Source organism: Haliaeetus albicilla, chromosome 4, assembly GCF_947461875.1.
Source record: "Haliaeetus albicilla chromosome 4, bHalAlb1.1, whole genome shotgun sequence".
Classification (NCBI taxonomy): Eukaryota; Metazoa; Chordata; class Aves; order Accipitriformes; family Accipitridae; genus Haliaeetus; species Haliaeetus albicilla.
The window spans coordinates 48,252,864-48,280,819 of record NC_091486.1 but is presented as its reverse complement, the minus strand read 5'-3'; the positions used below and the strand labels follow the sequence as shown (position 1 = coordinate 48,280,819).

Sequence of the window (27,956 nt, the reverse complement as noted above, 5' to 3'; positions counted from 1 at the left end):
ATCCCGGCAGCGTGTACGAGACACGAGTGAACGTGGCGTGGCGGAACGGTGGGTAGCGCAGCATGCCAGAACGCCACAAAAGGCAAGTTCACGCTTTGGGGCTAACGGAGCATAACCACGACTAGAGAGACCCTTTACACCTCGGAGAGTCCCTTCTAAGATACCTGCAGTAACTTCCGTGTCCGGCCAGCAGCCAACACCGTTAATCCAGCCTGGGCAACCGTGGCGAGGCGGACCACTACGGCAGCTCGGCGCTGCCGCCCGCCCCGGGGCGGTGCCCCCCCCTCCCCGCCTCGACCTCCCGGGGCCCGGGCGGCCGCCAGCTCCGCTCCGCTCCGCCCCGCGCCCTCACTCGGCGGCGGGATGGGGCCGCGCTGGGCGCTCCTCGCCGCGCTCCTCCACGCCGCGGGCGGCCGGGTGAGTGCGGGGAGCCTGTTACGGGGCCGGGGGGAGGCGGGAGGCCCGCCCGTCCGCCGCTCTGCGGTACCGAGCGGCCTTTATCGCTGTAGTGGTTGCAGGGCGGGAGTGCCCCTGGTGTCGTGCAAGGTGTAAGGCAAGTGGGCATCGTTCTGCTGTCACGCTTGCAAGTCCCCTGAGTTACCGGTCTCCCTCTGCTTCTGCTGAACTCGGTGCGAGCTCTACAGGGGCCTCAAGTCCCACTTCTAGACTAATTCAAAGCTCGTCCTGCTCCCTTTGGCTATGTCGTTGTTATTTCCTGGCTTCTCAAAGCAATGACTAATCGTTTTTCCTGGATTTTCATTGGAAATGTGTTGATTTTTCATGCTTGTTTGCATATTTGCAGAAACTGTCAAGGTCCTGGCAAGTGCAGAGTGTAAATCTGTATGTATTTTACACCGTTGTTTAAACAGGAAGTGCTTGTTGTGCTCTGCTGGATCCCTGAAACTATTCCCTATTTACATAGAAAAGCCCTTTAATTTACATCTAAGACCTGATGTGGTGCAGCTGTGACTGTTCTCTTTTATATCCAGCTGTACCACTATTTGCCAATGAATGCTTTTAACTGTTTAAACTAAAGAGCTTGATGGGGTCTTTTTGACTTTGTGTGTATGCTATACTGGTATATTGATAGCACTTTTCTACCTGATTTTAAAGTGTCCTGAATTGTGACGATAAATACGGAAATGCTGCTGAGATGTCCAGGTCATTGCTTTTTCATGGGATGTGGATATTGTTTACATGTTTATTTAATCATATTAATTTAGCCTTGATAAGATAAAGGTTCAGTGAAACCACATGAGGATGTCAGAGTGTATACTGAACCTGGAATTACATAATGGTCTTTTGAGGAGTACCAGGTGCTATACTGGGTTGATAATTAATTATTGAAATTAATTCTTTTAACTTCTTCTCACTCATTTTGAATTCAGCCCTGGTTTATAAGGTGATACTATTTTGAACCTGATTTACTGAACACCTTGGAGCGGATAGGGTAGAGCAGATAAAGAAGGGAGAGTCTCAGGATTCTGGCAGACCTTACCACCAAAATTTAAGTGTAAAGTTTTGTCATGCTTCTTGCTGAACAAAGGGTTTTGATTTGAAAGGAATTAACTCTCCTCTCACCCTAAATATAATGATGGAAATCATGAAGGAAACTTTCAGCATCACTTTTTGCATTGTGACAAACCAAAGAAAAGACCATATATAAATTAGAAAAACAAAACTAGTAGCTTCAGAAATACCGCATCTGCCACAGAGCTGGAAAAAACCTGCCTCATATCAATTTTTAAAAGTGATCAGTTAAAGAAAACTTACTTGATTTTTTGAGGGAGAGAAACTGACAAAGCAATAGCTCTTGAGTGACGCTATTTCTTGGGTTTTTTCTCATTCAGGTGAAATTACCTGAAAGCTTCTAGCCGCAGTCCCAGTGTTACTTACAGGAATCGAACATAATTTTTGCCATTTTGAACAACTTAGTCACTAGATATTTTTAATAGAAACTTTCTCAATAGCCTCAAAACTAAATAACTGTCCTTTGCAAAGCAGTGCAGTGTGCTCTGCAGTTTAGTTGCTGATGCGTGCAGAGAAGGTCATCCTCTGGATGCTCCTGAGCGGTTGTAGGGGAATGCTGCTGGTACATGGAAGGTGTGTTGATAACCATGCACATACTCTGAACTGCAAAAGGATGAGCATAAGGGAAATCTTTTGGAAAAATCCAGAAATAAAACTGAGCAGACTGCTCAGATGTCCCTGCTTTTTTTATGGTCAGAGCTAGGAGGGCTGTGGGTGACCTGCAGCTTTGTTGTTGTACATATCCACACTTGTGGTTGTTGCATCAAAGTTCATGATGACAGTCTTAACAGAGCATTGCAAAAGTCATCTGTGATACAAGCAACATCATCCCAGGAAAATAATTTGTTTCAAAATATTAGAGAAATGCCAGTTCTGGCATTTGGCCTAGATAGAAGACAGTTATACCCTCTGGCAGTGTGTTTGGCTGGTATACCTGGGGCATCTTAGGGAGGTTCTTCATCTACCATCTTTACACTTAGGGCTCACATAACTTCTCATTTCCTGCTCTGTTCTCAATGTTAGGTATCACCCTGTCTCCCTTAGATGCATCTTCTAGGATGTCTGCACGTAAGGTCAAACCTAATGTGGCCAATCCTGACTTGCCGATCCTTTCTTGGGATCTTGCTCATCACCTGCCCTTCTCTGACAGGTGGTGAGGATACAACCTGTCCTCCTGCCTCTCAGGCCTGCAATCTGTTATTCCTCTTGCTTTCACGCCTTGTTTGCCTGAGTATCTTTGATTTCCACAGGGACACTGTAGATTTTAAGACCTGTCAGCTTTGACAGTGCCTGTTACTGTAAGTGTCAGATCTTGATTTAGTGGATAATATCTTTTATTAGGACAACCTTTGGGAAAACAGACCAATTTTCGGATACATAAGCCTGAAGTTTTGAAACAGAAGAGCTGGTATTCCTGAAAATGTGTATGTTTTTCCAAATACAGATTCACATAATGGACCCGTAATTTTAGATATTTGCAGGAAAGCAGCTTTAAAGAAGCTTTATGGTTTGAGTATAGTTGGTGCAGCCTGATACAACTCTAGCTGATTTTGGCGAGACTTGCTGTTATCTGATAACTAATCTTCAACAGAATTATTTTTGTAAATTACCAGTTTAAATATTTTAAACAGAATTCTGTTTTTTCCTGTCTTCAGCAGGTTTGGTAGCTCAGCAAACGATATTTTTTAACTTCAAGTCCTTTCCGTAGCAACAGATTTTTACATCAGAGTCCTTGGTGACTTCATTGTGGTTTCATATGCGTAAAGAACATTACACGCCAGACGTAGTTCCTGTTCAGACTCCTTTGTTTGACAGCTTAAGTTTGAAGAAGGCAACTGTGTGAAAAAGAGACCAATAAAAATGTAGACATGTGAGTTAGGATTGAAATATATGCTTAAATATCTTTGTTTAAATGGCCTCCTTGAGTGAAAATGAATGTTATGTGAATGGATTAATATATATATTCATCCATTATATTAACGTATTTTATTTCTATTATTGAAGATACTTAAATTTAATTACATATAAAGTCCAAGAATATAGGAACAAGCTGTAAGGCAGGAATTGAAGGAAATTAGGTTCATTATAATTAATATTCAGCACTTAGGGAATGCATTACATTGTGACATGCTGTGAGTAGTTGAGACCTGGACTTCCTCGCCAATAGGTAGAGCCAGGTTGGTGCGTTGGATCAAGCCCTTCTAATTTGACAGAAGTCTGTATCCAAATCTTGTTCAGTAGTTCATGACTCGGGCTCAGCTCTGGTACAGACATGAGGGTCTCAGTTGTGGCTGGCGTCTGTATGACTGTGTGGGAGGGGACAGCCTGCAGGCCCTTTCCCTTCCCTTGTGCTGCTCCACACAGCACAGATAACAGCTGCAGGCCTGAAAAATCATGAGATACAGGCACGTTCTCTGCTAGTTTTGTCTTCCAGTGGGTAGGGTATTGGGAATCTTGGAAACAATTGTGCTTGCGCATACGTATTTAGAAGAGTCTGTACTAACCTCTGAATTGGTATAGAGACTGCTGTTAGCCCACTCCTCTCCAGTGACAAATTAGGTAACCTATCTACTGGATGTCTGTAGTGCAGATGGGAAAATTATTCGAACGGTGCGGGGACTCTGGAGAGAGAGTCTTGAGTCATTGACTTTTTGCATCTTAGTTATTGCTTAATACACAGGCATTGCAAAAATCTCCCTGGTGAGTTGGGTAGTCAAAGGCAAGCATGGTTTACCCATTTCTGTGCCAGAATATATTGCTTAATTTGATGTGCATAGAGCTAGACTAAATTTCATGTTTAATAATGTTTGTGCCTCTGCTGCTAGATAGATGAGGCATTTTACTTCTACTTGTACCTGTCACATTAAAAGAAGTCTTCCAAAGTCTTCATTTTGTCTGTATAAATATCTTAAAAGTCTGCTGCCATTAGACGCTACTAACTAATCTGAGAAGTTCTAAGGCTATAATGCAAAAGATGCAACATCAGGTTAATTTTCCTTCACACAATCTGCTTATAGAAAATTGAATCACAGTAAAAGCAGAAGACAAAATAAGGACTTGGGAGAGATACAAACAGTAACAAATACAAAGATTGTGGAATAGAATCTGACCCCTACTCATCAGTCTTTCAGCCCAAAGTAGCCAATGGATCTGGATGCCAGGTACAAATATTGTGGTGCCCAGCTTGGACCTTAAAATTGGCGAGATGGCTAGAAAAAGTGTGGTTTTCTTGTAGCCAAGAAATCCAGGAGTTTTATACCTAGTAAGAGGCCTACACTTCCTACAAAGTAGCAGATTTGACTGCTGGCCTTGACAGCTTTGATTAAGCTAGTTTACATTGGAAGTAACTACTAGAATTAATGGCATCCTTCCAGTGCAAACAAAGCTGAGCTCATGTGTGTATATAAATTGTACTTAAGCGAGTTACAAGTCCCTTTTAGTTTCCCATAATGTTCTTTGAGGACAGCTGGCAAGAAATTGTCAACTGTATGTCATTGAGAGCCACAGCTCATCAGATAAAATTTCAGGGAGATTGTATCAGACAGTAGAGATATCCTTTCAAGCACAACTTAAAAGACACAGATGTGAACCCATCAACCAAGAGGTTTTCCTGTGTCTTTAACTCGCAGGGCAGTATTTACAACAGACAATACAGAGGATGAGATAAGAACATTTTTTGCCAGGAAGCCTCACCAGCAGGATAATTTGTGATGCTGTTTATTATATTTGCTCCTTTTTTTTTTCCTGTGTCTGCTCTTGCAGTGAAGTTTTATGTTTTAAAAAGACTCAAGTGCTTGTTTTAATGAAGTTGATCATAGTGACTACAAAAATGTGATGACAACACTCGGATCTTTCTTCTTTTAATAAACAAGAAGGTAACTTAAATGACTTTTGATGAGAGCAGAGCCCTTTTCTTCTCCTTTATCAGATTTTAGTGTCAGCTCACATTTGCAAATGGTGTGGTTTATTGTGGCCCATCCTATGAGGGTATAATACCAAGTGAACCTAGAAGGTATTGAAAAGCCTTGTTTTTATTTTTTAATTATTATGGTTATTATTCTTATTAATAATGATGAAACTGATAATGTTGAAGCCAGCCTCCTTGTTTTGCTTTAAAGTCTTCAATCCTTGTGCAAGCACCCTTTAAATAAGCCTTCTTAACTGGAAAGCAAAAATGGAGGCCAAAGTAGGTTTTGGAGATATTTGAGGCTGCAGCATGGTTCCTGCAAAACTGGCTTTCTTCTCATCAAAAGACAAAGAGCAGCGTTTGAAAAATGCAGCTTGTGCTCAGCAGCTGTTTCTTACTTCACCTACTCTAGTGTTTAAGATGGAGAATCTTTTTTTTTTTCCTTTGGTCATCCTTCCCCACCCCATCACAGTTTCTAGCCTGTTAAAAGCATCTTTACAAGTTTGTTCTTCAGTTTGCAACTTGACTGTTTCTCATTGATCTGGCTGTGAGAGAATGGGAATGGTATTGGTGAAACCCATCCTCAGTCTCCCTGGTTTTGAATCTTTAACTCAATGCTTTCCTTTTTTCTTTTCTGCAATGAATACTGAAACTTAAGAAGGCCTTTCTCTGCCTTCACATTCTCAGGAAAGGTTCTTTTTGACACTGACCGTTGAGTAGATGGGTGAAATGCTGTTTCTGCTATACAGCTAGATAAGAGGTAAATATTTCATAAGCTGTATGAGAAAACATTGGGTTCCCTTTAAACAATTGTTGAGAATGGGAAGTTTTAGTCTACTTTGTCAGTAATATGAAGACACAATAGATAATCAACATGTTTTTTCAGTAAGAAGGAAGGATGTTTTCATTACCGGCCTCCAAAGAGTTTGTTCCTGTTTTGATTTCTCTTTTTAATAATACTTTTAAAGTACTTCTCTAAATATGTGTAGATTATACATGGAGCAATCTCTTCAGACTGCAGAAAACTAAGCAGTGTCACATACTTTTTGAACAGCATCTTTCTGATCTAGCAGGAAACTCCTACGCTTGTACTACCTAACATTAGCCTTTTTCTTTTGAGTGAGTATATTTTTCCCTTTGAAAACAGACGGCAGGTCCTCAAATATTTTGACACTTGTTCATTGAAGTCATTGAGCTGTGCTAACTGGTGTGAGTTGAAAATTAGGTGCACTGTATTTCATTACTTTCTTATGCATTTGACCTGCCATATGAGGTAGGTTTTTTTATTTTCATTTAAGTCTTGTAGACAGTTGCTCCTTTTCAGAAGCAGCAGTGCAGTTTTTGGAGACATCATTTTCAAAACATCAAGGCCTTTCTCATTCAGAAAGGAATCACAAAGTATCTGGAATGATAAAAGCCTTTTTTCCTTTACTTTGGTGAAACAGTTCTAATGGTACAGGTTCTTTGACTGATGGGATGGGTTATCTTAGCTGGATATTGCATGGGTGTAAGCGAGGACGAAATGAACGTAAGCGCAATAGAGAATTGAGCTTAGTGTCCTATGTCCTTTGCACCCACTGAAGGAAACAGAAAGATTCCTTCAAGCATTGCAGTGGTGCTAGACCCACAGCTCCCTTTTCCACCAGCTCGAGAGGCCCGAAGGAATTAATAAGTAGCAAAGTCAATCTTTTTGTTTTCAAATAGGGCTCTAAATGTGTATAGGAAGTTGACCTACTGAGTGAGAAGGTATCATTTTTAACATAGCCACTTTGCAGAAGATGCTTCTCCCCACAAACCAACAGTAAGAATTCAGGTTTCACTGGCGTTTTGTTAAAGGTTGTTTGAATCATGGCAACTGAGAACAGGTACTTAGCCCTTTGGTTTGGGGGGTGCAGTAGTGACCAGGTGTGATGCTAATCCCATAGTTCCATTGCATTCTTTTGAACATAAAACCTGGAGAAGTCACTTTGTTCATTGTGACAGATCTTTGAAAAACAGAGTAACCTCTAAATGGTCTCAAGTAGCTTATAAGATGTGCATTCTCCTTCAACTTTTTGGCATCTGCTGCTTTCTGTTTCATCAGGCCTACATCAGTGCCTTGGGAAGGAAGATGGTTATAATTGCACTGATCTTTAAGTCTTTGTCTCTTTTGAATGTCTACTTTAGGGTCAGAATGGACTTGTGACTCATGATTTCCCATTAATTTCTCCTAGGAATATTCATTGCCTTATACACCACAGTTTGCACAATGCAAAGATCCCAGCACTGAATTCTATGAAGAAGGACTTAATAAATGTTGCAGCCAGTGCCCTCCAGGTAGGTTGTAATTCAAACTATTGTTTTACGCAGCCAAATTCAGTCAATTTTCAGATGAGTGTAGTACATTTTGTTTATTTATACATCTGAAGAGCATTGCATTTTTGCTGTTGTAATGCACTCTAGCTGGAAGACAATAAAATGCTGTCACTGGGTGGGCAGCTACAGATTCTGTCCTGTGACTTAGTGCATGTTTGCTTCTGCACAAATCCTGTTTTTAAAACAAGAATAAAGCAAGATGTCATTAGCAACATTTAAATGATATAATGACAAGACTGTAAAAATATCTGCAAAAAAGACACATTGTTCATCAGAATTGGAATTCTCTTACAAGGTTAACCTGGCTGGGGCTTATCAGGAGGTAGGCTGATGAGCTCTTGTAAGCACAGTTTTCTGCTGAGCTCTTGTAAGCACAGCTTTGCGTGGTGTTTAAAATATTAAAGTATTTTTAAGTGAACATTGAGCGGGGAGCAACAGCTCACTAAGGGAATTATAAAAATTAGAGAATACATGTCAGACCCAGCCCACTAATAACAAATATATTGTAAAACAGGGCATGAGGTAGAGCTTAGTTTCTGTACTTTGATAATATCACTTATATAAGGGGCTTTCCATTGGACAGGTTGATCTATAATTGCTCATTAAGGGAGTTTTGTTGTCTTTTACTGTAAATCAGACACTGCAGACCACTATCAGAGACTGAGTACAAGACCACAGAAACTGTCTGCTTTGAGTTGTCATGTCTTACACTCCAGTGATAATTATTAGTGATCTTTTGCTAGCAAAAATTGTCGACTGCAGAAAGGTGGGTGTGTGGGTTTGGTTTTTGGGGGGAGGTAGTAGTGCCATTTGGATATTTTAATAATAGAGTTTTTTTAACAAGTTGTCATTATATTATTATATTAACCCAGCAAAAAACTGCCTTTTTTTCTCATTACATGCTGAGCAAACAAAATCTGTCTCCAAAAATGCTGAGTTGCAGTCAGAGACATCCGGAAGTTTAAGCAGGAAATCAGTATATGCTGAAGCAGCCACAGTTGATTGAATTAACCGAAAATGTCTAGGTAGATCTGTCAAACTTCCTTTGTTAAAAACACAACGAATGAAAGATGATAATTCATACGTAAAACCTTTTTCTGTTGTGGTATGTACTGTTCAGTCTATTTCTCCTTAATTTTAATTTTTCAGAATAACAAACTGGACAAGTTGTAGGAAGTATAAAATCTTTATTTTTCTTATGATGAATTTGAATTTTTTTACTATAATTTCTCAAAAATTGAAGCCTAAATCATTAGCAGGATGTGGGAGGCAGAATTTTAAGCTTCAAGTAAGTACATGATAAACCAAAGTCTTTGGGAAGAATTCCTATGGCTCACGTCCAGGGCCCCTTCTTTCGGAGAACAAAGATCCTCCAAGCAGCTCCAAAGACTTTCTCAGTGTTACTCCTGCTTTCTGAGTATATTTTCCAGGATATTTCTGTACAGGATATGAGACATTGACTTTAATCATCACCTTCCTTTCAAGCAAGGGGGAAATGGCAACTGAGGTGTTTTCCTTTCTCCAAAATGGATATGTTGGAGCTCATATTTACTTATTTCCACCACTGCACTGAACCCTGTTGTTGGTGAGAAGCATTGGAGAAACTACCTTTGATAGCTTTTGATTTTGTCTGGAATGCCAGTAGCTTTAGAAACTTGTTGGTTTGATCTGTTAGGGCTGGCTGATGATCTCAGGGCTGGCTGAAGACGTGAAAGAAAAAGGGTGAGCTCATGTCCCTTCCGTAGTGACAAGCAGTGAAGTTCTAATTCAGGTCTGTTTGTGATAATACCTTATTATGCCTTCTTCACTTGGTGCCTGTAACGGTAGTAAGGGCCTCACCCAGACACGTCATTCTAGCACATGCCTGACGTATGGCCTGAAACACCATCCTGTGTTTCACCACAAAACAGAGCTTCTATGAGGGTAAAAAGTTTGGTTTATGTGCTGTGGTAGCTGCATCTAAGTATATGCTGAGGGGTTTTGTTCAGGATTGAGGCTGCCTTGTTTTGAACATAGCTGGAATTCACTGAACTGAATGTAGGAATAGGGGTCAAACATGAATAATGTAAAAGAAATCAGAGTTTCTCTGTATATACTCGCAGTCCTCCTTTAAATCAATACTTACTTGGTATATGTTACCAACCTGATAGCGGCAATGAAGGGAAGGTGTTTCTACAGCGAAGAATGAAACTTACCTTAAACAATTCCTGGTGTTCTTTTCCAATGAGATGTTTTCTCTGTTTTGTTTTGTTTGGGTTTTGTTTTTTTGTTTTTAATAGGTCAATATAAGGCAGAGAGCTGCAGTCCCACTGTGGACACAAAGTGCAGTCCCTGTAGACCTAACACATATACAGCAATCTGGAATCGGTCTCCTCAGTGCTTTGCCTGCTCACCACCCTGCAGGAAAGGTAGGCTTGAATTATTACAGAGGCCTTTGTGAGTTTAACAGTGTGCTCAAAGAGTACGCTTGGTTTAACCTAGTCTTTTCTCCTAAGAAAACCAGGAGGTTTTGTCTATCACTTGTATAGTCCCATTCTTATGCTTTTGGTCCTCACAAGATTTGGGTAGAGGAATCAGGGAAAAGTCTTGCGGGGGGCCCTGCCCCTTTTTCTCCCTAAGTCCTAAAAATGTGACACCAATCTTTTATTCTTGGAAACTAAGGCACTGCATCACTACAATAGATCCAAATGTCATCGGTAGAATAACTTCCTGCTTATACTCTCCAGCCAAGGGAGCTTAAGACCTGATTTACATAGGGTTAAATGGATAAATTACATTTCCAGCATCCAGTCATTTCTCAGTTTGTCTGCTGAACTGACAACAGCAAACACCAGTTGTGATATTCTTATATTATTTTTATTTCTTTTGCAAAGCAGCATAGTCAGTGAGAGCACGCTGGTTCAGTCTGTTAAAGCAGCTTAACAGTTTGTAAGGTAGTACATTGGACCAACATCTGTACGTTGGTCTAATAGATCATGTGCATTAACAAATTCAGTCATACTGTTGCCCATCACTTCTAATGGAAACTGGTGTAGAAAATTATCTACTTGACTCACTGGCAAGTAAGTTTTAAGGATACAGTCTAAGTTGTTCAAAGGACCTTTGATCTCATCTAAATAGATAATCCTACAAAGCTGGTTAATTACAGTATGAAAATGTTTGTAATAAGGTCTCCAATCACTTTAAATACAGTTGCATGATCTGCATAGACTACAAATCTTAGTATGGCCCCCAGGTACCGCAGTGGTGAACACAGGTAACACAAATGTGCATATTTATGGTTACGATACACTATAATGCAACTGCAGGTACAGAGTTTCAAGTGTGCATTCTACAAATGCAAATTTCTGCTTTCCTAGAGACAGAGAGGAAACTCTTCCGAAAATGTAGATGTTGGGGCATATAATGTATTTGTTTTATGATGGTATACTAGCCAGAAGCTGCAAAATTGTCTTCAGTTTGTGGTATGTGAACATCACCTCATATTCAGCTGAAACATTGCGGGCTATGATTTTAAATGTTGCTAATGACATCTTGCTTTATTCTTGTTTTAAAAACAGGATTTGTGCAGAATCAAACATGCACTACGTCACAGGACAGAATCTGTAGCTGCCCACCTAATGAGTACTGCATTTCAAAAATATATGACTCCTGCAAAATATGTAAAGTGCATAAAAAATGTGGAAAAGGTTACCGAGTTTCCAGAAGAGGTAATTTAATTCTGAACACTCTACACACAAAATAGTTTTACTGTATGAAGAGGGTTATTTTTTGCATTAATAGTCCATAAATATTTCTGAATCTGCCTCCAACTCAGTAAATTACAGGAATATAGTCCTTTAATTCCCTACAGTTAAGCATTCGTTTTAGTGCAAGCATTATCTTAGCAAGTAGGCAGTAACTACAGCAACAGTATTCTCAAGAGGCATAACCAAAGGGACAACATGTTGCATTATTTTACTACCATATATCAGAAAGTTCCCCAATCCAACTTAATCTTCCTTTGTTTTGCTCTACTGTGTGATTTATTCTATACAAGTGACTCAGATTTGAGACTACTTAATTCCTCCTTACATCCTTGAAACAGGGCTTCAGGTTGAATTTTGGCTACAGTAAATAATGATGACTCTACGCTGTTCTGCAGAATTAATCTGTTTTTATTAGATGATGAAATTCACCACTCTGATAATGTAGCTGTCTCAAGATGATAAATAATATTCAAAGAGGTGGAACACTGAGTATTTTTAAGAAATTAAGAATCATTTGAAAATATACAGAACTCCAACAGAATGGAATAGGGGGTCAATCTGTCAGGGACTAGTGAAAAAGCTCAACTTTGTCTGCAGTACCACATTTTAACCTTTTTGTGGATTTTTACAGTCTTTGAGAAAGATGGACTATCAAGGGCACCAAACTAACAGCCGATTAATCTTCTGATTTGTGTTCGGGTTGGGTGTTTCAAATTAATCTCTTATATGACAGTTAAAGACTGTATTTTGTGTACTGCCTCTGTATCACTTCTAGGATCTGTACTGCAGACCTTGTATTCATTCTTGTTTCTCACTAGATGACTAACTGGAGTTTTTCTATTTGTTTAAAGGGACAGATAGCACAGATACAGAATGTAAACCTTGTCCTCCTGGCACTTTTTCACATGAGGAATCTTACGATACCAGCTGTATACCACATACGGTGTAAGCCAGTGTTTCTGTCCAATAGCAACCTTAACTGTGCACAGGGTTGCTTTCTTTCCTAACTTCTCTTTTTGTTTCTTGCAGTTGTAAATCAGTGGCTATTCCAGGAAACAGAATGAATGACACTGTTTGCAGTGACTCAGGAACAGCAGTTGCCACAGTTCTACCTCACACTATTTTGAACCTGCTCCTGACCCAAAGCTCGGCTTCCAGCAAACCTGAAATAATAACTCGACCTGTCATTTTAAACTCTGTACCTGAAATGTCTCACATAATCGGTGAGCTACTAACTCATTTAAAGTCATTTTTGTCTGGCTAGGAAGCAAGTTTTTATTTAGTTCTCAGTTTCTTTCCAAGACCTGTACCCAAACAGAACCTCAGAAGACCTGAATTAATTCAGTATGACAATGTTTGTAGTGAGTTGTATAATATTTACCTATGTATCTGCGCTACCCTAGTGCATTCTACAGTCCTTGTAATTCTGGAAAGATTTCTAAAAAGTCCCAAACTAGATTATACAAGGCATTTCCTGAGAATTGCTACTATGAAGGAGCTGGGAGAAGGTTGTATCTTAGATTCTGGACTAGGCAAACTTGACTTCTTCATAAACCTCCTGGTGAGAGGTCTTTGGAGACTTCTGGCAGCCTTTCCTGCGATGGGAAGTCCTTATAGCATGCAGAAGTGCACATGTATTCTCTCCTGTTCACAACCTATCCAGAAGGCATATATGTATAGGAGCATTCTGGGCTGTCTGGCCTTGTATTTAACACACTGTTGCTAGCCTAAAGAGGTCTTTTGTGACTGAGGCCAAAAGTCTGTCCTCACTTTTCAGGACAGGAAAATTCAATTTTATGAAGAGTTGGAGACTGAAATGAGACCTTGGTATCTGACAATAGAGGCATCAAATGTGAATGTCAGACACACCTGATACTTGTAAATTTAGTTTTTGTAGCCATGGACAGAAACTACAAAACTACCTCTTTCTAATTATGTTCTTTGTCAGATCACCCTGCTAAATAATTTATCTTTTTTATTTATTTTCAGGATCAGTAGCAGGTCCATTGTTATTGGTCCTGATAATCAGTATTTTGGGGTATTGTTTAGTCTCCAAAAAAAAAGGTAAGATTCATGAAGTGAAAACAAGCAGATATGTAAATATTGGGAAAAGTGTCATCTCATTTCCTTCCAAGTTGAGCCTAGTGGTTGACTGATGTTAGTGTCTTAGAAGATGCTAGCTCTCTTTGAAGCTTTTCTTGTGGCTGGACATGGATGAAATATCACTAATGTGGAGGTTCTTTGGTGTCTAATAATGCATGAGTTAATTTACGTTTTTTTCAAGGGGACAAGGAGATGATTTACAGGTTTCTGCCTCACTAGCCGGCAACCTATAGCTTCTTGAAACCCTGAGGAGCTTTTGACACCATTCCTCTGTTACATTGGGGTGAAATTGGCAAAAAGGTTCAAAGGTCAATAGAAGAGAGACTAAGAGAAAACTCATGCAGATAAGCTTGATCACATAAGCTTTGCGGCTACGGAAAAATAGAATTAAAAAAATACTCCAGGAATTCCGTATATGTTTAGAGTAAAAATATTGTTATTAAATCACATGGGATGAAATTAATCTCAATATAGGGGTAGAGTGAGGCAAATGTCCCATTCAAATCTCTCTTGTTCCTCAGATTTTAGATAATTGTCTAAACATACAACATCCTAGTGCAGTTGGACAACTGTACAACAGTTGTGCTCCTTCTGGAGCTTGTTAAATATTTTGTACTTCATCATTTAAATATTAGACATTATAAAATGTTATCATTAAACAGTCATGACCATAGTTTATTGTCATCCATACCTTTTCTCACTGCCACTATATTAGAAAAATTATTAATTCATGCAGAGGGTCCTCTTTGCTTGCTGGCTAAATTTGTCACCTTACAAAATTAATATACTGTAGCTTTCAACTAATGTAGTATTAGGTGTAGGTGTAATAAATGTACATTTCGAGTTTATTCCAGGAGCAGAGGATATCACTCAGACAAGGTAAGAGAGCAGCTTTTGCCATTGAAACAAATTTGGGTGCTAATGAACTGTCTTTCCTCACTTGCAGCCCTTGTATACTCTCCAACAAGAACAGAAGCAGATTCGGTGAGTGTCACTCCTTCCTTTCTATCTTTTCCATTTCTTTAAAAGTTATATAGAAATCATGCAGTCTTATCTAATTACAAGTAGCAGAAAACTGCACAGCAGAAAGACAACTGGAGTGAGAATAGGATGGTTTGGTCCCCAAGCTAGATGGCAAGATGTACCTTACATAACCCACATAATGTACCACCCTCGCTTTATGTTAGGCTGTATTAGCAATAAAACAGAGGTGTGGTTCAGAAGACCAGATTTTTGAGCCGTTGTTCCCTAGGTAATCAGTGAAGTACTGTAGGTGCCTTCAGGAGACAGGTTCATTTTGTTGAATGGCTAATGAACTGGTATGAATTTTACTTACTATGCAATCACTACACAAATGGCAAATATCTGTGGTTTCTTTAGCTGCCTAAGTACTGACCAGTTCTTTTTTAGTGTTTTCTAGAAAGACTAATGTTTTGCATTTCTCTGCAAATCTTCCAGCCTTTTTCCCCTACAGAAAAGCAGTGTGACAAAAAAGTAAGAAATACAGGATCGCAAAACTCCAGCAGTTCTGAACAGGAGGAACAGCATCTCTTGGAAACTTCTGAGTCCAGCAGTAGCTCCCTGAATAATCCAACTGGATCTGCAAGAGTCAGTGTGAGAAGTAACAAAAACAATGAAAAGAAAGAAACAGAAGGATTTCAGCAGCAACATTCAGCTGCAGAAGGTTGTAAGCTTTACAGCGGAGACAGACACAACTCTGCGAGTTCAGGTAAGAATGTATCAGAATGATCCAGAACCTCTTGGATTTTGATTATCAATTATGAGTCTTTTTAGAAGAAGTTTAGGTGGCAGGGTAAAAGATCAGACTCTTGTTCAGCAGAGAGAGTATTTAGTAACTTTTGAAAAGAAAAAGCGATTGTGTTAAGTTGTCAGCCTGAGACAGTAAAGAGTGTCCTCAATGGAGAAAGAGTTATTTGCAGACTAGGCAGATCAGTGTGATGGTAGGCAGTTACCTGTGAGTGTAAGAGCCAAAAGGAACAGTAAGAAAAGAACATAATCAAAAGGATCTGAAATGCCAACAGGTGGACAGGAAGTTGGCTGTTATCCAGGGCTCTGTATTAATTTTTATGGCTTTTTTATTTCTGGGATGACACGTGGATTTTATGGTACCAAAAAACCCCTAAAATGTTACAGAACCAACTCCACGAGCTTGCCTAAATTAAGTGAAGCAAGAAGATATTTAGTGTCTATTTTAACTTTTAAGTCAAAGAACTGGATAAAGAATCCAACTGTCCTTTTCTGGGTTTCATTCTTCCATGTTTAATGTGTTTTCTGTTTATTTGACAGAACATTCTGGTAACGGAGGAACGCAGGTGAATGTGACTTGTATTGTTAAAGTATGTAGTCCAGACTGCAGTTCCCAGTTGCCAGAACAGACTAGTTCAACTAGCATGGATTATGGAAACGCTCCCTATTATTCCCCAACAAGGGAAGAAATTCCCCTTTCAAAAGAAGAAAACCCCTTGAAAAAAGGAACTGAAATTAAGAGCTCAGTGGAAAACGAGGACAATTTGCTCCAAGACTTACTTTCAGAAGAAAAGAAGTTTCCTCTGGGTATTCAAGATGCAGGGATGAAAACCAGTTAAAGGAAATTGCAGATCATATACTGATTGACTAATAAAATTAGCCAAACAACGCCGTATCTTCTGAAATAAACATTATCTTAAATGTAGCATTCCTGCAGAGACTTGAAATTTCAGACGAATATAGACAATGATGCTTTAGAGGTTTTTAATCTCGTCAGCTTTGAGAGTCAAAGGATGATCTTTGCAGCTTAAAAAAATTTGAATGCTTTTTCTTTTAAACTGAATGGCCAACTCCTCCCTTTCTTGGTGATACCCCAGAGAGACCTTTACCAGATTTGAAAAGGAACATTTTTCTAACTTTATGCCATCGATTTATCTGCTGAGGCTTCTTGTGATGATAATTTGGGTTCAGGTATGCCACCTGTCAAGAACATGTCTGTGACTAGCTCTTCTGGAGTTAATTTACTGGAGATAATTATCTGGAGTTAAAACTGGAGTTAAATTATCATTCATTCGATGCTAATGAATTATCCATTTTATTTCCTATCCCCTATCTTCATGGACATACTTTCCCTCATCCTCATGGATATTTCTTTTATTATTACAGTTTGCTTTTGCTTGTTATTGGACCAAACTTCTCAAATCAACTTCTTAAGTACATGGAGGAGTGCAACCTTTCACAGGAGCTTTTTTTACTAGATTACAACTATTATGTCTAAACAATAGCATCTCATTAGCTGTACATAGTTCATTTTATTTTAGAAAAGAAAATCTAGATTAAATAGTTGTTATCTTAGAGTAGGAAATAAGTTCCTTTTATTGACAAAGTTTGTCATCTTTGTGTCCTGATTTAATATAGTTTCCTGATTGATTCTGACCTCATTTTTGAGGTTAACCACAACCCCAAAATATTTTTCTCTATGTTCCAGTGAATATTAGAGAAGATCCATGTCAGATATGCCAGATAGCTCATGCCTACTGACCTCAGGAAAAGGACTCTCTCTGGATGATTGCATGGCATAATCTGTAAAACGTGGAATTGACTCAAACCTCAGAACCAGAAAATCCTGTTGTCCTTCACTTCTTGCGTGATGCTGAACATCCAGCCACCTCTTACAGAAAATTAGTAGAGGTTTTCTTTGAATCAAGTGGGAGTCTTTTGGTTTTAGAAGTCAATCTTTAGGATCCCATTTCCCATAATTATATTTTTTATGTGTGTGACTTAACTGACAATTGTGGTGTCTGTATTCAACCAGAATTTGCAATATGGTGTCTGAGTTACATTTGAGTGAAGTCATACAGTAGGCGTAACTTTTTTCTTTCATGCCGTGAGAACATACTGTTGGACTAGATGATCACTGTACTTCCCTTCCAACTGAACTATTCTATTCTACCTCAAGAGAAACTAAATCTAGTAGTTATTTCTGAGGCCTTAGATTGAAAAAGGGTATTTTGGAATGGCATTTATTCTACAGCTACAGAAGAGATACAGATTTTAAAAATACAAATTTTAAACTTCCACAAAAGCTATGAGGTTTACTAATATTATTTCTGGAATGGAGAACTGGCAAACAGGTCTTTAATTCTACCATGAGAAACCTGTTACAACTGTGTATTAAACTTGTACTTGAAGGTAGTTCTCAGAGAAGACTTTGAAAATGGGCACACTGGAACTATTACAAAACTGAAGGATTTAGGCAAGAAAAGAACCTAATTTTCTACAGCGCTTTGAACCTCTTGCACTGTAGTATTTTCACGTCTTGTTTGTCAGGTCCCAGTACTGGGACCAGATTGAAGCAGCGGTGGAAGATTTTTGGAGAAGTTTCAAAAATGTTAAAAAGGAAGATCCTGTTACAGCATTTAATTTACTGGGTTTTCAAATTACGGAGCTGTGTGATGGAATGAAAATCCAAGTTTTATGTTGAAGTGGGAAAGATGCACTTGTATTTGCTTATAAAAAGTTAAAAAAAAACAAACAACGCCTGCATTTTTTGCAAGTACATGTATCTTCCAAGTTCCCTGACCTCTTCATTAAACAAAATTCTAATTTCTAGAATGGGTTCTTTCATTCCATACGTTAAGCTGCTGCTTTCCAAGCAATTTTATTTCCTCCTGACGACAGGAGGACGGATCCCCTGCAGCCTGTGCCTGAAGAGAGGACTCTCGTCAACGACCACCGCTCTTTCGCTTCAGCGTCGGCGAATGCGCTCATCGTCTTGGCCTCCAGCATGGGCAAACCGGCCTTTGACGCTTTTACAAGCCAAAAAGCTGTGCTTACAGCCACTGACTCGACGCCACGGCGGCTGTCAGGGCCCCCCTCCACCCCCGCGAGGATCCCGGCCCGGGCTCCAGTGACGCAGCCCCCGGCGGGACGTCCGCCCCCCCTCAGCCCCGCGCTCCGGGGCGGGGCGAGAGCGGCATGGCGCCGCCCCGGCCCGCCTCCGCCTCGAAGAGGCGAGGGAGGCGCACATCGATAGCTCGGCGTTCCCCTACCCAGGCGTCCCTCCGTCGGTTGGCTCGGGATCGATTGGCGTGCGGCCCGCCGACCCCGCGCACCACCGAGGAGGCGGCCGCCGCCGGGAGCCCAGGTGGGTACCAGCGGGCTGGGGGCGCGGGGCGGCGCTCGGGCTCCGGTCGTCCTTTCCTCCTGCGTCGGCCTGCGCTCCGAACTCGACCGCGGCTGCATGGCGCGGGCCCGGCCCCGAGGGGCCCCTCCCTGCCTCACGCCCCTCGCGGGGCTCCGCCCCGCCGCCCCTGCCCCCGGAGGGGGGCGACGGGCAGCCGCGCAGTCCCTTGTCCCTACGCCTCGGGGCCGGGGCCGCGGAGGGGAGCGCGTCCCCCCCACACTCCCCGCGTGGGGGCTCCGCCCTCAGCCTCGCGGCCGGGCCTCGAGGGTGCCCCTCAGCCGCCCGCCCCACCTGGCGCCCGCCGTTTGCCCCCGGCCTCTCCGTGGCTTCCTCCGGGTTCTCTGCGGCCGGCTCCGGGCAAGGTGACCTTTCGCTTCGTCTCCGACACGCGTTGCGTGCCAACAGGTCTCCTCGCTTGCCTGTCTCCTCCTCCTCCGCGCGATATGTTTGCTCGCGTGGAGGGAGAGGAGGGAGAGTGTCCTGAAGGCTTCTCCCCGCCCTTTTTTTGTGTAAGCGGGCGCTGAGTGAAATGCCCCCCCTCCGCCTTGCACGGGCAGGCAACATCATCGCAGGTCGCTTCCCTCCTTGCCGCGCAGCTTTCGAGCTGCCTCTGGCACCGCTCTTCAGGGCCTGCCTCGTCCTCCCTGTTGGAAAAATTGCATCTTTTTCCAGAAAAAGTGAGCCAGCTTTGAGCGAGGTCCCGGTTTGGGCTGTGGGCTGCGGTTCTCATCCTGATAAGTGCTTACTGTTCCTTTTTCACTGTGTACGTTAAGGAAATAAAAACTGCCATGGAAAAGGAGTGTCTTGTTTTTCTTTCCAGTGGCACGGCAGCGGACTAGAAAGTTACAAATGTGAAAGCTTTAAAACATTTGAAAGATTCCTAAAACAGTTATTTACGTTCCACAAGTTTAGGTTAAAGAGGTGATTTACTTTATTTACAGTTCTTATGATGACTTCAGGCATGGAATTGTTCATGCGCTGGAGGTTTTCAGTCACTGGGCTGCTAACCTGTTCTGTGCTTCTGAATGTTTCCTCAAGATCTCTCCTCTGATTTGGTTTCTGACAGCTGTAGATTTCTTTCTTTAATTTACTTTTTTTTCAGGGTAACATGACAAGAATTACTGTATTTGCTTTTGTTTGAAGTCTGCCTTTCTTAACAATTTTACTAGAATAAAAACCTATAATATATGTTATATATAATATATATATATATAATATAAGGTGGTGGCAGCCCCATTTGTACGAATGCTTGGTCTTTATTATGTGAAGTACTACTATTGTTTTTGAAAAACGTTGAGAAATTTTACAAAGATAAAAATGTTCAATGTGTTTAACGTGAAGATATGCTTTATTCGCATGTAATTTCCCTGTGTTGTTTATGATTGTGTTTCATTCTGCATGACAGCTTAGTTTCACTGTTCAGCCTTTAGAAGAAGCCTTTCCTTATTTGCTTAATTCTGGTTATTTTATTTAACTGTATTAGTTAAATGTTTTCACTGGCTTTTTTTAAAAGAAATAAAGGCTTAAATGTGGATGCCTAAAATCAACCAAACCTAATTAGGGGAAAACACTGAATCTTAATATAAAATTTAAAAGGTAACTCTTGAAGTAATTTTTTCATTTTTTTTCTTCTATTGCCAGCTGTAAATAAGTCTGACGTATCTTGCTTTTCTGCTCTGTAGAACTCAATCTTACGTACACTGGTTTGGGGAGGTATGTGGGATTGGGAGACTTTTCTAAACACAGAACTAATACATTTGCTGCGTTCTACCCGCAAGATATGACCTGTGTGCTTTTTTTCCTTACTGTAATGACATGCTTGATCTTGCCCTTGCAGAAGCTAATAGTGGTTTTGCAATTCACTGGTTAAAAACTTGAACAGGGACTTAGGGGTTTTGATAGTCTGATTACCACATAAGTTGAAACAGAAATGGCTGGAGAAGAGTATGAAGGGAAGCGCTTACATGTATGACCAGTGTTGCTTCTCTAATGTAGCTTTTGTTCCCTCCTTGATGCAGTAATCTGTGCTATCTCTTTGAAAACCTATTAGAGTAACTGTTGATGAGCTATTTATGGGGCTTGTATCTTATTACTTCCCACACATACACTCTTCCTAAAAAAGGGATTTGGGTAGTGTGAGTTGTTTCACAGATGTTATGTAAGAATTCTACAGAAATACAGTTGAAGACTCTGGGCTGTCACTTCAGACCAGGCTTCCAAAACCAGAATGCTGGCAGCTTGAAGAAAATACTGCCAGCAGAAGTTGAGGAGGCCAGTGCAAAACGGCTTCAGTCAACATGGAATTTTAGTCTTCCCTTTTCTGGAAGAGGATTGTAGATAGACCTTGCTGATTATTGCAACAGAATGTGGTGTTTTGATTAGAAAAAAGATGGAAAGATGAACTTAATTTGCAAATGGGAGTGGTCTCTAATCAAAGATCTATATGAAACTCTGATTTGAGGCTTAAATGGTATAGCAGAAAGCATTTTTTAAGGTAGAAATCAAGCTTAGTGTTTTTACTGCTTTTTAGATGGATTACAGTGATAGCAGTGTGTCAGCTCTGCTGAGAGTGTGTATTTCAGATAATAATTCTCTTCATGTTTTTTCTTTCAGAGTGAGACTGTAATTATGGAACAGAAATCCAGAAAATGACAGAAAAACATTAGTTGCCCTCTTCTAGGACAGTCATGTTGGAAGGATTGGTAGCCTGGGTCCTCAACACCTATTTGGGCAAATATGTCAATAACCTGAACACAGACCAACTTTCAGTTGCTCTTCTAAAGGGTGAGGCTTTGTGGTATTTTCTGTAGTGTTTTCGTACTGTGATTTTAAAAAAACCAAAAGTGTTATGTTTTTGTAACAACTGGAAGGTGGAATAGAAACAATATCGTGTTTAATGTTTATACAAACCATTTTAACATAGAGTTTTGTGCTGGCACTTTACAGTGAATAGTAAATTCTCTTGTGTTCCTATCTTTGTTGCTTTTTATCAACACTGTTAAACCAATTTATATGAAACTTTCAAAAGTGTGCTTAGCATATCTTATCAGCATGTTTAATTTATATAATATTTGAGTGTCATTTTTCTTGATACTGTTCAGTAACTTTTCTGTTGAGGGACTATGGCAGGAAGTGTTCTGTAGTATTTACCTCTTAAGTTTTGGTGCTAGTAGTTACTCCCCTGTAATTAAGACTTCTGGTTTATGTCACGTTGTGTTCATGAGTCTTATAATTTTACAGAGTCCTCAGATCAATGCTTTCTAATTTACCTTTTGCTGCTATTTGCTATTTTTGGAGACAATATTTTATAACACTTCAAAGCTTTTCTGTGCGTGCTTGTTGTAATATTGAGAAAATACTCGAAGTATCTCTTTTGAAAAGACAAGGAGTAGAAGCTTTCTCCTTGGTTACAAGAAAGTTCAGATCTAAAACCTGCAGAAGATTGCTTCTAGATTACCTCATCAAATAGTTTGAGCATATGTCATTGGAAAATTAACAAGTATGTTAAATAACCACTGCAATTGTAACACAGCTTGAAGCGGTAGGTTGGCTGTTCTCATGAAATCCTATTTGATTTTTTTTTTTCTTTGAAACATGGTGCTGGTCCTTTGAGGCTTATAATGTTCAAGTTAGCGTTCGTTAACATAATTTTGTTTAACAGACTTGTCTCTTTTTCTGCTTTGTATAGGTGCTGTTGAATTGGAAAACTTGCCACTAAAGAAAGATGCCTTGAAGGAACTGGAATTACCATTTGAAGTAAAGGCAGGTTTGTATTTTGCTTGTGTGTGCAGGACAAATATGTATAAACAGGAAGTATTGCATATTTTAGAAGAACCTTTACCCATGAGTCAGAGGCTTGAAGAAATGAGGTAACCTGGTTTTCAGGTAATCCAATTCTATTTGAGCGTCTTTGTTTCTTACACCACTTTTTCTTTTATGTTTTCTAAGGATGATAAAGTATGTTTACACAGGAATCTGATAGCATCTCTGTTTTGTATATTTAGGTTTTATTGGCAAAATAACACTACAGATACCTTTTTATCGCCCACATGTGGATCCATGGGTGATATCTGTCTCAAAGCTACACTTAATTGGTGCACCAGAAAAAAAAGAAGATTTTGATGAGGAAAGGGAGAAGTCTCAAGAAAGAGAACACAAGAAAGCCCTTCTTCTAGCACTTGAAGAAAAATGGAAAGTGAGTCACGCTCGTCTGTCATGGTGAAGAAACCACTACGGTAGCTGGATTGCATTTACATCTCCTAGCAAGTAGGAGAACAAATGCATAAGAAACTAAGTTAGAATTTGATTCATACATGCTAACGTAGTGCAATTTCTGTGCTACCCCACCCCCATCATGCTGTGTCCCCCCCATATATTGGAGACACTGAAATGGGTTTACTTTCTCTTTCTCTCTGTTCACAGTAATTGCAGTGTAACAAGGTACATTGTTTCCTGACCAGTTGTTACAGTGGTGGTTAATGCTTGTCCCTGTTTTCTCTTTTAGAAAGAACGACAACAGAAAGGGGAATCTTACTGGTACTCGGTTACTGCATCTGTAGTCACAAGAATTGTAGAAAACATTGAAGTAAGTGTTTGCATTGTAGAGCTTTTCCCACTTATTAAGAATTAACCTGTGCCCACTGTGCTTCACATTATGTAGTCCTCAGAGAAGAAATAACGTAAATCAAAGCTAGATGTTTGGCAGAGGGCAGTCCCTTTTCAGATGGAACCTTCATAACTTCAGTCTTAAACTAGTCCTGATGGGGACTTCTAGAAAGGAAAAACCCTCCATCCTGCTTTTACCAAGGGGAAAACATCATTTTTTTTTGGTTTGTAACAGTAGGTGAATAATGTATTTGCATGAAATCTGATGGTTTTTGCTCGCATTTTAATTTTTAGTTATAAACCCAGCAAAATACTGAATTGTTGATGAAGCAGAAGAGCATGATTTGTTTTGATAAAAAGACAATTTGTAAACAAAAAAGTCAGAGTTTCTGCTGATCTATGACTTTGATTATTTGACTGCGTGTCATCTCTCAAGTTCTTTATTCTTTTTCTGCTATTACTAAAAATCTACCATGTGTGTCCTAAGTTTCAAAATGACTCAAAAATATGGCTGTTGTGCTCAGTTGCTTTTCCTCTTTGGAAGTCCTAATGTAGTTAATGACATTTTAGCAACATTTACATCATTAATCATTTGTCTTTAAGAACCAGAAGCTTTCTACATATTCATTGCTAAAGTTTGTCTGCTCACCTCCATGAAAGGACTATCCTTCTTTTTTCCTTGTGTGACTGTATTATTTGGTTGCGTTTCAACTCAATAGAGACAATTCAGAAGCAAGACACCTCAGACTGCTTGCTTTTCCTGATATGTTTGAGAAGAATGTATTTGATGCAGGAGCTGAAGGCAAGAGTATCTATACTTTCATCAGTCCTGGACTCTACATTCTCTGAGAAGCGACAGTAACTTGGTGCTCTGAAAGGTTTTACCAATGCAAAATTAGTTTGGGTCACCTCGTATTGTTATTCGTTTGTCATTCTGGCCAATGCTGATGATTCTAGTGCATAAAACAAATTGGAGTCTTTGGTTGGCAACCGCACATTTGCCTTTAAAATGGAGAATAATAGTAGGGTAGCAAAATAAAGTATGCTGTCTTGTAAAAGTGACTACTTGATTTTGGGGAGAAGGGCAGGGACTAGTGGTATCTGAGAAGAAGATAGAACCAGAGAGTACAAAATCAGAAGTGAGGAATAGGATTTCTATGAGATCTAAAGAACTACCAGAAATTTGTTAGAGAATTGCAGAAATTAAATATTAAATTGCTTCAGTATTAATGATTAGTACTGCTGTCCACTCTAATATAGTTGTCTCTAGTAATGTTTTTTTTTCTGTCTAGTTAAAAATTCAGGATGTCCATTTGAGATTTGAAGATGGTGTCACAAATCCTTTGCAGCCATTTGCGTTTGGCATATGCATCAAAAATGTATCAATGCAAAATGCGGTATTTGAACCAGTAAGTATAACTTTTTGTACAAGAACTCATGGCAGCTAAGATATGATGCTGTATTTTATGGGTGCTAGTAAATATTTAGTAAAACATATGGCATTTTAATAATCTTCTCGTTATTGTAATAAATTGATTCCAGGCATTTCATATTGTTTATTGAGTATGTAGAACTAAAAACTGCATGGCACATGTTGTGTGATCTTGACTTTATTCCACTTTTTCTACTTCAGGTAGAGAAGCTGATGCGGAAAAAACAGTTGGATGTTGCTGACTTCAGCATTTATTGGGATACTAACTGCACATTATTGGGTGACCTGCCTCCTGGTCAGCTACAGGTACAAGAGAGAGATTTTGCATATGAAAGAGACGTTGTTGTTGTTAGTCTCCTTTCTATATTGCAGACCTAATTGACTTAGAAATTATTGGATCTTGGCTTTTAAGAGCAACAGAAGTTTATGGTTAAGTTGTTTTTTTTAATGGACTGGCATGCTAATAAATTGTATTCTAGTATGTGAAACCAGTGCATCCTAATAAGTATTGTACGCTCATTTCTTATAAGTTTGCTTGTAACCCACAGGAAGCAATGGATAAGAGTATGGAAAGTCGTGATCATAATTACATCATGGAACCTGTATGCACTTCTGCTCTTCTTAAGAGAAATTGTTCTAAGGAGCCTTTAAGATCACGCCAGACTCCGCGGCTTGAGTGTGACATCCAGCTTGAGACTATACCCTTGAAACTTTCACAGGTAAATACCAACCATCTTCATTTAACTCTCAGTGTCTGAAACAGACTGTTGAGAAGCGGGCTAAATGAGGCCATCATGAGCTCTGTGCTATGAACTATGTTAGGCTGTGTTGGGTGTCCAAACTAGTTAGTGTTCAAGATTGCTTTGGTATCTGTATGCCATATTGTGTGCTGCTTTATGGTCAGTTTCGAACAAAATGACTGATCAAAGAAGGTACTACTTTATGTTTTGGTTATCTCAATGTCTACAGATTCAAATTGGTAGTTTGACATAGAGTGTATTTTTTCCTTCCCACGTGCTGCAACTGTTGTTTGTATGTCAGTGCTTCTGAAGATTCTGCTGGTAAAATGACATCTTGAATTATCTATCTCTAAGAAAACAGTTGCTGATTCAAACAGCGAAATACCTGTAGAGGTCATAAAACTGGTAGTGTTTGTAACAGCTTAAATACCAATTATTGTAGCATAAAATTAATACTTCATTAAAGATTTAGTTTTAAAGGCAACTGAAAGGGATATACTAAAGAAGTTGTTTAAAACCAAGCATTCCAAATTATTTAATTATTTTGCTGCAAGTGATTATTGCAAAAAAATTACATTCTTGTTTGTTTATTAGAGTAATAGGAGGGATGCGTATGGGGTTTTTTTTAGTCTATAGAATGTACGATAGCAGCTGATTTTAGGTCAATAATCTGACATGGAAGGAGATTTCATTCTGTGTGTTTGTAAATAAAGAAGTCTGTAAATTGAATGTCACACAGTAACTACTAGCTACTGGGAGATCTGTGATACTAGAGAAGCAAATTATGATTAACATTAATCTTAACTCTGAAGCCATATGCAGGCCATTGATGCAGATAAACTAAGCCTGTGGTTGGGTTTTTTGTTTGTTTTTCCTCCCCTTTGCTTTGGAAAGCACTCTGATATTGCCTAATTGATCTGTGTATTGTTTTACTAAAAGATGCAGTATCAGCAGATCATGGGATTTTTAAAGGAACTGGCTAGAAAGGAACGACAGCTTAAATTCAGGAAGTGGAGACCAAAGGTTACAGTAACAGAGAAGTAAGTAGATCTACATATGTGGTGGTGTTAATATGGTATTAAAAACTATACTAGGGAGACTAGAATGAAGACAAATATAAAAAGGTAGATAATAATCATATATTAGAGTTTCAGTTTTCATGTTTTGTTCCCCTACCTCATAAATCAGTTTTAAATGTTCAGATGTAATTCAAACTTAAAATTATTCTTACCCGAGGTTTTAAATCCTTCTTTCACAGCTTCCAAGAACTGAAATTAAGTTGGAGGTTCTACTCCCATGCACACACTGTGGTGGTCTGAATTTTTCTTTGTGGAAAAAGCTCCTATTAAGTTTCTTTTATTGATAAATAAGAAAGATGGTGTCAGTTCAGACTAGGGGTCTACGTAACTCCGCATTTTGTTGTCTATGCCTGATATAACAGCTGTAATAAATCCCACTGAAGTGGTGGGGACTTTGCAGGGCACTGTTCTGCACAATTTGTAGAACTAGCCAATGTATGCTGTCTCTAATACTGATGTTTTTTCTGACCAGTTGCCCTCTGTTTTTTCACTGAACCTCTTGGACCATTCACCAGTTTGATAGGCATTTCTGTTTTTTTTTTAAATACTGGTAACACAGTAATTTAAAAATGTTTCAGCTGCCGAGAATGGTGGATCTTTGCTTTGAATGCTAATCTTTCGGAGATCAGGGAGCAGAGACAACGTTCTACCTGGGAGTTCGCATTACATCGAGCCCAAGATGCAGTGTCTTACACTGACATGTATTATAGCAAGTTGAAGGGGGAACCACTGTCTACTGCAGAGCAGGTATTTAGATTTGAGTTTTCTACAGTGTTGATTAATCATCTTATATTTGATTTGTTTCATCTTCTCAAATTTAAAATCTGTTCCAGTTTAGAAACATCTTTAGTTTTACTGCAGGCTGTTTTCACTGAACAGACTGTCTTTTGACCACAACTGAGTTTTTAATGCTTGAAGCCTGGGGTTGTGGGAGGTGTGTGTGCGGCAGGGTCCTTGTGTTTTGCTGTGCAAAAAGCTGTCCTTTTTTTTTTTTTTTTTTTTTTGAGCTGTAACTGGTTTTCACCAAAAATAGCATTAACTCTCGTAGAATGCTCATGTCAGTCTGTGACATCTTTCTTAACTCGTGTTCTCTATAGACTCAGAAAGTATTTAAATATCAGAAGTGTGTCAGGTCACCCATATGGGTGGGTAGATAAGTGAGAAAAATTGTGGCTAGTTGACAGTGTGTTTGGGGGTACTTTGTTGGTTTTTTGGTTTTGTTTTTCCACAGTTGATTTTAGGATGAATTTAGAAGGAATAATGAATCTGTGTCCTACTTCAGA

The 27,956-nt window shown here is 39.6% G+C and overlaps 2 protein-coding genes across 10 annotated transcripts in view; both read left to right on the top strand.

Annotated features, from left to right (window-relative positions):
• Window positions 1–212: 212 nt before the first annotated feature.
• On the top strand, window positions 213–18,246 carry TNFRSF1B (TNF receptor superfamily member 1B). Of its 3 annotated transcripts, none has more exons than XM_069782496.1 (10): window positions 213–417; window positions 7,651–7,753; window positions 10,072–10,200; window positions 11,353–11,502; window positions 12,393–12,486; window positions 12,571–12,764; window positions 13,531–13,605; window positions 14,591–14,628; window positions 15,103–15,373; window positions 17,120–18,246. In XM_069782496.1, exons 1-10 carry the CDS (start codon window positions 364–366, stop codon window positions 17,170–17,172), a joined length of 1,161 nt encoding a protein of 386 aa, XP_069638597.1. In that variant the 5' UTR covers window positions 213–363; the 3' UTR covers window positions 17,173–18,246. The 3 variants fall into 3 exon arrangements, with proteins under 3 accessions (XP_069638597.1, XP_069638595.1, XP_069638596.1); XM_069782494.1 differs by having other exon boundaries at window positions 268–417; window positions 15,952–18,246; XM_069782495.1 differs by lacking the exon at window positions 13,531–13,605 and having other exon boundaries at window positions 268–417; window positions 15,952–18,246.
• Window positions 18,247–18,638: 392 nt separating this feature from the next.
• The window catches only part of VPS13D (vacuolar protein sorting 13 homolog D), a 111,259-nt gene continuing 101,941 nt past the window's right edge, over window positions 18,639–27,956 (top strand). For all 7 annotated transcript variants that reach the window (XR_011324474.1, XM_069782480.1, XM_069782483.1 and 4 more), the window contains exons 1-10: window positions 18,639–18,778; window positions 21,431–21,601; window positions 22,506–22,583; window positions 22,822–23,012; window positions 23,322–23,402; window positions 24,715–24,831; window positions 25,056–25,160; window positions 25,403–25,573; window positions 26,534–26,634; window positions 27,252–27,420. Coding sequence is in view for 6 of the 7 variants with exons in the window: in XM_069782480.1 (XP_069638581.1) it covers window positions 21,505–21,601; window positions 22,506–22,583; window positions 22,822–23,012; window positions 23,322–23,402; window positions 24,715–24,831; window positions 25,056–25,160; window positions 25,403–25,573; window positions 26,534–26,634; window positions 27,252–27,420 (1,110 nt within the window). In the remaining variant the exon portion in view is untranslated. The remainder of the gene's footprint in view (window positions 18,779–21,430; window positions 21,602–22,505; window positions 22,584–22,821; window positions 23,013–23,321; window positions 23,403–24,714; window positions 24,832–25,055; window positions 25,161–25,402; window positions 25,574–26,533; window positions 26,635–27,251; window positions 27,421–27,956) is intronic.